The 12,162-nt window shown below is 48.7% G+C and overlaps 1 protein-coding gene across 2 annotated transcripts in view; it reads right to left on the bottom strand.

Annotated features, from left to right (window-relative positions):
• Nucleotides 1-7,894, bottom strand: part of LOC307113894 (tumor protein D52) — a 73,032-nt gene extending 65,138 nt beyond the window's left edge. For both annotated transcript variants that reach the window (XM_079795897.1, XM_079795898.1), the window contains exon 1: nt 7,747-7,894. In XM_079795897.1, coding sequence (XP_079652023.1) covers nt 7,747-7,765 — 19 coding nt within the window. In that variant the 5' untranslated portion in view covers nt 7,766-7,894. The remainder of the gene's footprint in view (nt 1-7,746) is intronic.
• Nucleotides 7,895-12,162: the final 4,268 nt, after the last annotated feature.

Genomic DNA, 12,162 nt, shown 5'->3' with positions numbered 1-12,162 from the left:
ATGAGGTATTGTCAGCCTCAGAGAGGTTTAGTGACTTATCCAGTATCTCATAACCAGAAAATGATGAAGCTCAATTTTCCACCCAGACATAACTTCAAGTCTAGCATTCTTTGCCCTAAACATGTATAACTAGTTCTGACCCATGAGGACAGACACACGGCCACGTCCCTTCCCATGGCGCTACCACAGCCTGCTGCTTTTCTGAACAATACCTTTTAAAGGAAAAGGGAGAGCGTAAATAACTCTTCCAGACACATCACACTTTTTATCAAAATAAATGCCAGCCAGGCCGATGTGGCTCAGTAGTAGATTGAGCATAATTCCATGCACCAAGAGGTCACTGGTTCGATTCCCAGAGGGGGCACACACCCGGGCTTCGGGCTTGGTCCTCAGTAAGGGACCTGCAGGAGGCAGCCGATCCATGTTCCCCTCTCATCGATGTTTTATCTCTCTCTCTAAAATCAATAAAAACATATTTTTTAAAATATTAACTCCAGATGGATGAAAGATTTAAATGTAAAAACTAAAACCATAAAAACATACACACCAAGTGAAGATGGCATTTCTGGGAATGAGTCAAAAGCTAGAAGCAAAAGATAAAAACCCATCAACTGGTATTTCTGCTTGGGGGGGGGGGGGGGAAGGAACTATAAAGTCAAAAAAGGAACAACAAACTAGGAAAAAATATATTAGTAATTAATATCATGGACAAGGGCCACATTTACAAATCAAGAAGAATAAGACCAATAACACAATAGTAAAATTGGCCAAGTATATGAACAGACATTTCGTAGAAAATGAAATACAGGTCTTAAGCCTATCAAATGAAATACAACCACCTTCACTTTAAGAAAAACACATAAGGAAACATATACCTGCTCCCCTACGAGATAAGCAAAGATGACAGAGTGTGACAGCACCCTGGGGGAGGCGGAGGAAGCCGGGGCTGGCGCGTCGCTGGGATGTATAACTGGCACCGCTTCTTCGGAGCAGGATTCCACACTGTCACACTGAACAGTCACATTCTTCGAAGAACTCTTCCCACAGGCACAGCGCACATTTACGGGATGGCGTGGATACACATCTATTTGCTGCAGCTTTGTTTTAAGGCCCGGGGGAAACCTAAACCTCCACCAGCAGGGAACAAGTTAATATCACCCTTCTGGTACATAATGTGGGGACACAAAAAATCGCTTCCCTTCCACCTTCCAAGTTGTAGCCGTGCTGATCATCAGATTTACATGAGACAGATCAGCAGGAGAGTGTCCGAGGCTTATGGCGGATGTACATGTGGGGTGCCATAAGACTATGGGACCAAAGACGTTGCATTGGGCAGCTGCAGCTCGTGTACCACTTTGGACAAAAGAGAAGGGGGCAGGGGCCTGGGATTTCCAAAGGAAAGCAGGTAATTCACATGTAGACGAGAAAGAGCAAGTAGGTAAGCTTTCTCTGGGCCACCCAGGAACAATGGGACCTAGAAGGAGGTCCAACCAACAGGCTGGGCGAGGTGATGCTCCCTCCTGGAAGCAGGTTTTTCTACCTGAATGTCCTTAGGCAGGTGGGGGCGGGTCAGAGCTCTTTCAGAGCCTTCCTTTTTTTTTTTTTTTTTTTTTTTTTTTTTTTTTTTGGCATACTGTTTTTATTTTAACATTTTAATGCTGACATGACTGCAGACTTCCCCCATCCCCTCCCCTTTGCCCACATCCACCCCTACTCCCAGGCCTTCACCACACTATGGTCGGTGTCATGGGTTATGCATATGTTTATTGGCTAATCCCTCCACCTTCTTTATGCAACCCTCCCTCCTCTCCTCCCCTCCGACATCCGTCAGTCTGTTCCCTGTACCTCCGTATGCTTCTGGTTCTGCTTTGTTCATTACATTCCACATATTAGCGAGATCATGTGGTACTTGTCTTTCTCTGACTGGCTTATTTCGCTTAGCATAATGCTCTCCAGGTCCCTCCATGCTGTCTCCAGCTGCACAGTATTCCGTTGCATAAATGTACCAGAGGTGTGTTTTTGTTTTTTTATCCACTCATCTACTCATGGGCACTTGGGCTGTGGGAGTCTTTTTTTTCTTAATAACCAGTTTAAAATCAATAAACCAAAACGCATATCTGGGATGGCAAAACTTTGGTTCCCCTCAATAACATGATACATCTACAAATACACATCTATAAATAGTCATTAAAAGGAAGCCACTCTACATGTCAAATGACCTCTAAAACACTCAGTATTAGCCCTAGCCAGTTTGGCTCAGTGGATAGAGCATCGGCCTGCGGACCAAGTAGTCCTGGGTTTGATTCCGGTCAAGGGCACGTACCTCAGTTGCAGGCTCCTCCCCATCCCCAGCCCTGGTTGGGGCATATGCAGGAGGCAACCAATCAATGTGTTTCTCTCACATCAACAGTTCTCTCTATCTTTCCCTCTCTCTTCCACTCTCTCTGAAAGTCAATGGGAAAATATCCTTGGGTGAGGATCAAAAATTTAAAAAAATAACACTTCACTTAAATGTGAAGGTAGGCACTAAACAATTTGTGCATGTCATATAGCCACACAAGTGCATACAGCATTATGTATCTAAATAAAAGCATATGTGAAACTACATACACAGACTCTCTGGGTGGGTAGAGAAGACACTGGTAACGGTGGTGGCATTGCCATCCAAGGGACATAGCCCAGGAGACAGGACTGGCAGGGAGGTTTACCTTTTGCAACCTTTTAGTCATTTTGAATTTTGTGTCATGTGCATTAATTACCTGGCCATGCTAGTCAAAATGATGCTGGAGAAGTGCTTTAAAATATAGTGAGGTTTTAAAACAGTAATATTATAGTGCAAAAAATTAAAATTTAAAAGCCATCAAGACTACATTATAAAATTTTCAAAAGCCTCCTAACATTTAAATCAAAAAAGGAGGGGATAGTAGAAGAATATCATGTAAGGAAAAATATCCTGTAAGTAAATTACATCTAGAAAATTAATACTTTAGAAAATTAATTGTAAGGCTAAAAGCAAGACACCCATGAAAAACACACAAGGTGTCAAAACAAGCCAGAGGAAAATCATTTGGGCAAAAAATGAAATAGGATCCCAAGTCAAATTTACAGAAAATATTCCTTTATTAACTTTTGGTTGAGAATATGTTTGTATATTTTCAGAAAACAACTCTGAGACCATTTGGATTCCAGCAACAGAGAGGAATCGACAGGACTACTCCAGCCATGAAGACAGAAGAGAAGCAGTCCAGAGATGGAAGACGCTGACGTGGCCTTCCCATACTAGCAGTTAGCAGCTGTGCATCACTGCAGGTTGCCCAGGACCAAACCAGAGAGAGTCGGACCTGCATTACCACCATTTGTCCACCATCCAGAACTGAAATGTCAGTGCTGACATGTACACATAAGGAACTGTTGGACATTGAAATTGGGTCTCAAAAGAACTGTTGGCCCAGTAAGAAACTCACTACAGACTGATTCATTTGCCTGTCACCATAACCATTATTGCTTGTCTCATTTTCGGTTCTTATAAGTGTATTTCTAATAGCACATGATCTCACTCATCTAGGGGAAATAATGAACAACATAGACTGATGAACAAGAACAGACCCAGAAACAAGGAGGCATGGATCAGACTGTTGGGCCTCAGAGGGAGGGTAGGGGAGGATGGGGGTAGGAGGGAGAGATCAACCAAAGGACTTGTGTGCAGGCATATGACCCTAACCAGCGGTTAAGGACAACAGGGGGGTGAGGGCATGTGTGGGGAGGGGTATGGGATGGGAATGGGGGGGGGGGGTGAGGACAAATATGTGATACCTTAATCAATAAAGAAATTTAAAAAATTAAAAATAAAAATAAATAAATAAATAAAAAAGAATTGCCAAGAAAAAAAAATATAGAGAGAGAGAGGTTTTTTTTAAGGCAAGGAATAGAATGAAATATTCAAAGGAGATTACTTAGGGAGTTGCTGAGAAATTTAGATAGGTGGACGGCTATAAACCAATATGCTCTCAGTAGCTTTTCAGAGTAGGATTACAAGTGATTTTCTTTTCTTTTTCTCCACCTGTATTTACTGATTTCGCTAAAATGAACAACTATTCTCAACCACCAAAAAAGTACTTTTAACTCAGACGTTTTTTAACTTCCACTAAACATTAAATCCCTCGGACATTTACTAATAAAAATACATCGCTGAGATTATGGTTTCTGTACAGCTAGTCCCCACCCAGTTTAAGTAACATTTGGCAGAGTCTCCGGAGGGAGGTTAAATGCAGCCAACAATTAAAACATAAATAATGAACCCCCAAAGGAAAATAAAACGATCTGCACCTACAACAAAGACTCCGTAGCACAGGAGGTCAGGGGGTTGGGGGTTCTTTTTGCTCTGAACTGGAGCTGTTCAGATTGTGTGCATGAATTATTCCGCGTTGAGATCTTGCTAACCACTCATGACCCCTCCTCCTACCACTTAAGCTTTTCCCTGGGGACCAGGCAGGCTTCCGCACAAAAATAAATGCAGGAAGTGAGTGTGAGCTAACAAAGACATCAGCACCATATGGAACACGAGACTTGACCAAAGAAACCGAGAACCTGGGCTGCTCGCACCTAAAGATCCGTGAGCAGACAGTCCTTCCCTGTTACCCAGCGACTCCGTATTGTTTTACTTTTCAGTAAGCGACACCTTACATTTTTGTTCCCTCTCAGGCATAATTACAATGCTGAAGTCACAGTGACATCTTACTGTGTCACCGCTTTCTTTCAGCCTTCCCTCCTCCCCATTTTCTTTGGCCTTCCTTCCCCCCTTAAAATAAAGTGTGTGTGTGTGTGTGTGTGTGTGTGTGTGTGTGTTTGTGTGTGTAATTCAAACACAAAAACGCTTAGTGACTAGTTGACTATCACTTCCATATAATGGTGCCAAACTAGAGGTTATTACTAACAGAGTAGCGAGCATAAATATTTATTCAGCCCCATAAAAAGTAGTAGGGAGGTTTTTTACCGTGTTTGCACTAGTTAGCACAGAACAGGAAATACCACACACATTAGACGTGCTGTGCCGGGTTTAACACGTTGAAATTCTCGACAGGCATCAGCAGGTTCAGGTATATTTTAAATCACTTGACACTGACTGAGCTCTCAATTTAAGCAGAGCCTTTTATACAAAGTCTTGGTACAGAGGACGGTGAGAACTATTAGAATCGGAGCCTGACACTGTAGAGTATTAGAATGTGCCACTGAAGACACAAAGAAAACTGTTCATTTCCAAACTCTACAGCTCTGCTGAACAACACAAAGGATACATTTTGACAGCTTCATATAGGAAAGAAGGTAAAGGAGACACTTTCAATAGAGAAATGCATTTAAGACAAGAGGCAGGGCATTTAATTTTGCATCTAGAGGTGTGTTTTTAAAGGGACAGATAAGTGCAAGGAAGTCCACACATATTCAGTAAAAATGTTCTGATTTGGTTTTAAAAACTATGCAAAATAATCGCAATTCAAGAGCCAAGCACAGAGTGATAAGCCTTGCTTCAGCAAACATTACTTGCCAGTGAGTAGGGTGTACAATCCTAGGCTCCGCCTCCACGCTAAGCCAGGCATCTCCCTGAGTCACTGAAGATTGAGCCATCCACTCCAGCAGCTCAAAACCTCACATTAACTCACCCTCCCCCAAGCCCTGCACAGCCTCATCAGCAACTTTCTCCACCTAACCACACAGCTCCACTTCCTTTAAAATTACAGAGGAAAAAAGAGCAGGAGGCAGGAGGAAGGAGAAATCGAGAGTCCAACTTGGAAGGTCACCAGCAGTTCTGACAGCTGGAAGGGGCCCCTGCATTTCCCCTTCCATTGCAGGTAACCCCCAGACATTTCTGAGCACCTACTGTGCGCCGTGGGACATAAAGATAAAAAGGCCAAAGAGAGGCAGATGGAACCAGCAGTGTAAGGCAAGGCTCCGTGGCCGTCACCCAGCACAGCTGCACAGGGAGCCCGCTGACCTTCCCAGCAGGCAACTCACCTGTCATTCTGAGACCAGTCTCCATCCCTCCACTTGAAGAGGAGGAATAACGATTAAATGAAAGGATTAACAGTGTGGCTCAGTGGTTGAGGGTCGACCTATGAACCAGGAGGTCACAGTTCGACTACTGGTCAGGGCACATGCCCTGGTTGCGGGCTCAACCCCCAGCATGTAGGAGGCAGCGATCAATTAATTTTCTCTCATCATTGATGTTTCTCTCTCTCTCTCCCTCACCCTTCCTGAGATCAATAAAAATGTATTTTAAAAAACACACACACAAAAACAAAGACTAACATGACTATGTCTTACACACACACACACACACACACACACACACACACACGTCCTACAAAAACCAAGCGGAGTGCGGCAGCCAGTTGGAATACTGCATCGCACCAAGGGCTGATTCTTACCAGAGGAGCTGGAACACAAAATCCAATCAAGTTAGTCCCTCCACTCACCTAAGTCGGACACAGCTACTGACAAGTACCAAGCATGGTCGTTCTAAACACTTCGTGTTAACTATGGCAATGGAAGACACGGACAAAAGTGCATGCTGAGGTTTGACACCCCAATTGTTCCCATTCACAATTAGGACAGTGCTGGCTTCCAGGGTGGCCCTGCCTCCTCCCCACAACACACACCAGGCTGGTGATGAGTTTTCTGACTCGAACATCTGAATGGCTACTATGTGCAAATCACCATGTTACCCAACCCTGGACATGCCTCTCCCCTCAAGAAGTTAAAAACATAGACAGTACGTGTGCGTGTGTATACATACATATGTAAAATACATATACAGATATGTAAAATACATATTACATACTGTAAGTGCTCAATGTGAGAATAATTTGAAGGATGGGTGAGAAAGTAAGAGTTGGAAGGCTCCAAAGAATCTTACAACTTCTCAAAAGTAACATACAAAATTGTATCAATGAAATTTACATAAAACACAGAAGCCTGAAGGAAAACACTGGAGGGTATTGCAAAAAATGAAAACTGTTGAGTTTAGGCTCAAAACAACAGTCATTTCTACCCCAACTTTCTAAATTGGCCCGGTTGTTCTCGGTTGTGTTTTTTAGCATTTCTGCATCTTTTTAAAGCGTGTTGCGCATGTTACAGCTCCTCCCGGAGGTAGCAACCCTGAAAGCTGGACCTGCCCTGCAAGGCCACACACAAGGATCCCCGCGAGGCGAATCCAGCTTTCGGAACCAGGTGCGCCCTGAGCAGGGGGAACAGGCTGGGTTTTGTGTGGTGAGCTGCACCTTGAGGGTAAAAGAAGACCCTTCCTATGAAAAGCCGCCCCCCCCACCCCCAAATAACCCCAGACACCACCCCACGGCTGCGGACACCTGGCATGTTAAGTCTGCGTCCCGACCGTCGCCATGAGATCCCGTCCACCAGGAGAGGAGAGACGGGTCCTGCTGCCACACTGCGAGGCGGAAGGACCCGGGCCCCGGTGCCTCAGTTTCCATCCGTTACAAGAGCCAGCTGTGCGGCTCTCGCTCCGCGCCGCCTTCCACCCGAAACGCAGCTCGGCCGGTCGCCGCCTCCCAGAACCTTCTCTGCATCGGTCCCTCCGGCCGCCAGCGCCCTCCTCCAGCCGGTCACAGCAGGAAGCGCGACCGGACCCGGAGCTGCCGCCGCCGGTGCGGGCGGCGCCGAGGACGCCGTGCACCTGCTGGGCCCGCGCCCCCCATCCGGGCCCGCGCCCCCCGCCTCGCCCCGCGCCCTCACCTGGCTCGCCGCGCTCCATCGCCGCCACCTCGCGTTCCCCGCGCCGCCGGCCCCGCTCCGACCACGCCGCCGGCTCCTCCTCGCTCCGCCGCCACTGGCGCCGAGTCCCCGCCCCCCAGGCGTCCGGCGCCTCCCAACCACCTGACCGCCGCCCGGTGCGCCGCCACGTAGCGGGTCGGGAGGGCGGGGCCGCGGGAGGCGGCGGGCGGGGGCGGGGCCGCGGGAGGCGGCGGGAGGGCGGGGCCGCGGGAGGCGGCGGGAGGCGGGGGGAGGGCGGGGCCGCGGGAGGCGGCGGGAGGCGGGGGGAGGGCGGGGCCGCGGGAGGCGGGGGGCGGGGCCGCGGGAGGCGGTGGGCGGGGGCGGGGCCGGGGCCGCGGGAGGCGGGGGGCGGGGCCGCGGGAGGTGGCGGGAGGCGGGGGGCGGGGCCGCGGGAGGCGGGGGGCGGGGCCGCGGGAGGCGGGGGGCGGGGCCGCGGGAGGCGGGGGGCGGGGCCGCGGGAGGCGTGGCGTCGTTTCCTGCGAGGCGGCCGCGCGGCCTCCCCGCCTCCCAGCACCTGCGCTCAGGTAGAGTAGGCCGCACGGAAGGGTGTGGAGAAATGCCTTTGCCCTGCCGTCTCCGTAGGCCCTCCGACGGAAATCATCCCCGTGCCGACTTCAGCAGGTCCCAAAGGCGAAAACGACACCGAATCTCCAAATTTCCTGTCCTCCCATCTTTTCACAGAAAGCGCGCATTTTCCTGCGACAAATCAGGAAGGTTTTGCTGCAATAAGCACGTTCTGAGTGCAGGTTAAATGCGTTAAATGAACCAGCCGGCGGCACTACCGGCAGGGTCTGTTGGAAATGCGCTTTGAGGTTTGGTGTCCACTGACCAAGCGGGCAGTTTGAAGGCCTGGAGCAGGACGTGTGGTTACTACCATGAGCACTGCGGTTACTCATCCTCCATGAAGGCACTTCGGTTCTGTCACTCCGAGGTGGCACCTCGGTTTCATAAGCCAGCTGAGCCTGCGGGTGATGCAACTTCTTCCGGTGTTACCTGGAGACTCCGCCTTGGCCTTGGCCTTGACCTCCAGCCGGCAGCGTGGCATCGCTCTCCAGGCATAGCGGCTCTTCCGGTGTGTTTAGTTGTCATAGTCAGCTGAAGACCATGCGCTGCCCTCTGCACACGCAGGAGACCTCCCTCTGATTCCTGCGCCCACTGCACCCGCCTCCTGCCGGGTGCCACTCACGCCTGGCACCCTCAGGTCATTGCTACGGCCAGACGTCCTACTAGGTTAGAGCCTCTTAGCTGATAAGCTCCAGCGGGTCAAGGGCCATGTTGGTCTTGTTTTCATGCCTTTTATGAGAGCATGCATTAAACAATACTGTAAGTTTAGCTTTCATGTTCGCATTTTAAAATGAGGTCTATGGTGTCTGCTAACAACCCAGTGTTGGTAACAAAAATGCGCAATACTCTGCTTTTTAAACTTGCTTTTGAAGTGTAATGGTACAGTAAATTTTGGCATTGGCAGGAATTCCATTATGTAAGGAATTTTTGACTAGCTGCTGCTCAGATCTACCGTATAGCGGTAACACCTGGAGAGACAGTCTCCCAGCCTATGGGCTAACTTGTGGACAAATCAATAGCACTAATGTTGGTTAGAAATATTGTTTTTTAAAGATATTTTTATTGATTTCAGAGAGGAAGAGAGAGGGATAGAGAGACAGAAACATCCATGATGAGAGAGAATCACTGATCGGCTGCCTCCTGCACGCTCCACACTGGGGATAGAGCCTGCAACCCAGGCATGTGCCCCAAATGGGAATTGAACTGTGACCTGGTTCATAGGTCGACGCTCAATCACTGAGCCATGTCAGCTGGGCTAGAAATATTATTTATTCTACTCATATCTATTTAATGTATGTTGGAAGGAAAAATGCCTGGTTTTTTAAAGAATGCATTTGCTGTCCACCAGTGGCAGAGAAGGCTAGCGGCCTACCCAGTATCTTGCTTTCCACTGTCCTTTCTAAGAGATCCCAGACATTGTTTGGGCGAGCAGTGTCCAGCAGAAACACTGGCCACTGAGCCTCCCTTGCAGCTGGGGTTGGCTGTCTCACACATTAGAGGCCAGTGTGATATGAGCAAAGTTAGCTAGTCACAACCTCCAAGAAATCATTTAAGCCCTAACTGGTTTGGCTCAGTGGATAGAGCGTCGGCCTGCGGACTGAAGGGTCCCAGGTTCGATTCTGGTCAAGGGCATGTACCTTGGTTGTGGGCACATCCCCGGTAGGGGGTATGCAGGAGGCAGCTGATCAATGTTTCTCTCTCATCAGTGTTTCTGATTCTCTCCCTCTCCCTTCCTCTCTGTAAAAATCAATAAATATATTTAAAAAAGAAATCATTTAAGAAGAAGACAGAGTTGGCAACATTATTTTACCCTTCACCTTCCCCCTTCCTGTCTAGAAGGCCAGCAGCCACTTGCTAACAGAGGATGAAAGCAAAACCCTCTGCAGAGGAGACACACAGAAGAAGCGGGGTCCTCAGGGGCATGGGGAGGAAATAAACATCTGACATTTTGTTTTTTTTAAATTGATTTGAGAGAGAGAGAGGGAAGGAGAGAGAGAGAGGAAGAGAGGGACATCGGTTTGTTATTCCACTTCTTTAGGCATTAGGCATTCAGTGGTTGATTCTCCTATGTGCCCTGACCAGGGACTGAATCCCCCACCTTGGTGTATCGGGACGACACTCCGACCAACCGACCAACCCAGCCCCGGGCCAGGGCAGCCCCTGACGTCTTGAAGCCGCTGTAGTTGGCTTCCGGTTACATGGAGCCAAATGCAATCCTAACAAACAACAAGCCGTTTTTCAAAAATCCCATCTTGTTATGTACCAGCACAGGTGTGCCCATGCGATCCCGAGCCGCAGGTAAATATTAACTTACTCTTTCTGTGAGGTTAAGTAAGCCCGTCCACACCACAGACAGCCCAGTGAGGGCATTTCCACAGAAGCCTGCTTTTCTCTTGTGTCTTCCCACTACTTTTCTTTTCCTCACAAACCAGAAACGGCACGTACAGCTGGGGCTGTGTTCCTCCTAAACCAACAAACCGCGGTCGCGCCCTCGGGGGCCCTGGAGCACGGCCGGCACTGCGCCCATCACCGGGCAGAGCTAAGCCGCCCCCTCCAAGGCCCGGGACGCCAGGAAGACACTAGATTCACTTCGCAGCGTCCTGCTGTTCATGGCGACATGGTTCCTTTTTTCAGTTTCTTTTCACAAACACCCATTTGTTGGTAAAATGTCTACATGGAAATTCCCCCTAAAGCAGGTGAATCGAAAGAAATGGAAATTTTCAAGGGGCTAGAAGGACATGGAAGCTGTGCGTGGTAAGTGGAAATTGTCTCCGCCCTCACTGGGCCCACCGCCTGATAGCCAGCAGAAAACAGAGAATGTGCCGGCCGGCGGTGCGGCTCCGTTGGTTGAGGGCTGTCCTGTGCAATCCTCAAGGTCGCCGGTTCCATTCCTGGTCCAGGCACATACCTGGGTTGTGGGTTTGATCCCCATTCAGGACGCTTTCAGCCTCTCTCTTCCTATCTCTAAACACGTCTTCCTGCCTCTAAACATGTCCTCGGGTACGTGTCCTCGGGTGAGGATAAAAATAAAAAGAACTCCCTTCATTTAAAACACACACACAGCCCTGGTTGGCATTGCTCAGTGGTTAGAGCGGCAGCCTGCACACTGAAGGGTCACAGGTTCAATCCCGATCAAGGGCATGGACCTGGATTGATGTGTCTCTCTCACATTGATGTTTCTCTCTCTCCCCCACCCCACTCCCACCCCTTTCACTCTCTCTAAAAATCAATGAAAAAAAGTATCCTTGAGTGAGAATTAACAACAACAACAACAAAAACTGTCCTGGGAAAAAGGCCAAAACGAATGTCCAGAAAACACATCCAGGGCAGTTTAGGAGGGAGGTTTGGGAGTTAGTTGCAGGTTCCCAGTGCAGGGTGTAAGGAGGGGTAGGAATGGGTGGGCGTGTCCATTTGGCCCCAAGGACTGCTCACCCAGATGAGAGGCGCAGGTGGGCAGATTCTAAAGCCTGGGCCCAGCCCAGGGGCGCCCAGGAGCCTGAGTCTGGGGTTGCCAGATAACATCTAGGACACCCAGTTCAATTTGAATTTTACATGAACAAGAAATAACTTTTAGTGTAAGCATAGCCCCTGCAATGTTTGCAACATACAAATTCTTAATGGGTCCCTGTGTTTTCATTTGCTGACTGGCCACCCTATCGGGCAGTTTGGCTGTCTAGTCAAACAACTAAGAGCACATGATATCACAATTTTGAAAAAGTTATCACCCAGAGTTAGGAGATCCTAGAAACCAAAAGCCAGTTTTGGAGAAGTACTGATTTAACGTCAGGTAATTAGCGTTTAATTGCTAAGGAA

Source organism: Cnephaeus nilssonii (assembly GCF_951640355.1).
Source record: "Cnephaeus nilssonii genome assembly, chromosome: 18".
Classification (NCBI taxonomy): domain Eukaryota; kingdom Metazoa; phylum Chordata; class Mammalia; order Chiroptera; family Vespertilionidae; genus Cnephaeus; species Cnephaeus nilssonii.
The sequence above is the reverse complement of the archived record's forward strand: the minus strand, read 5'-3'. Positions and strand labels throughout refer to the sequence as shown.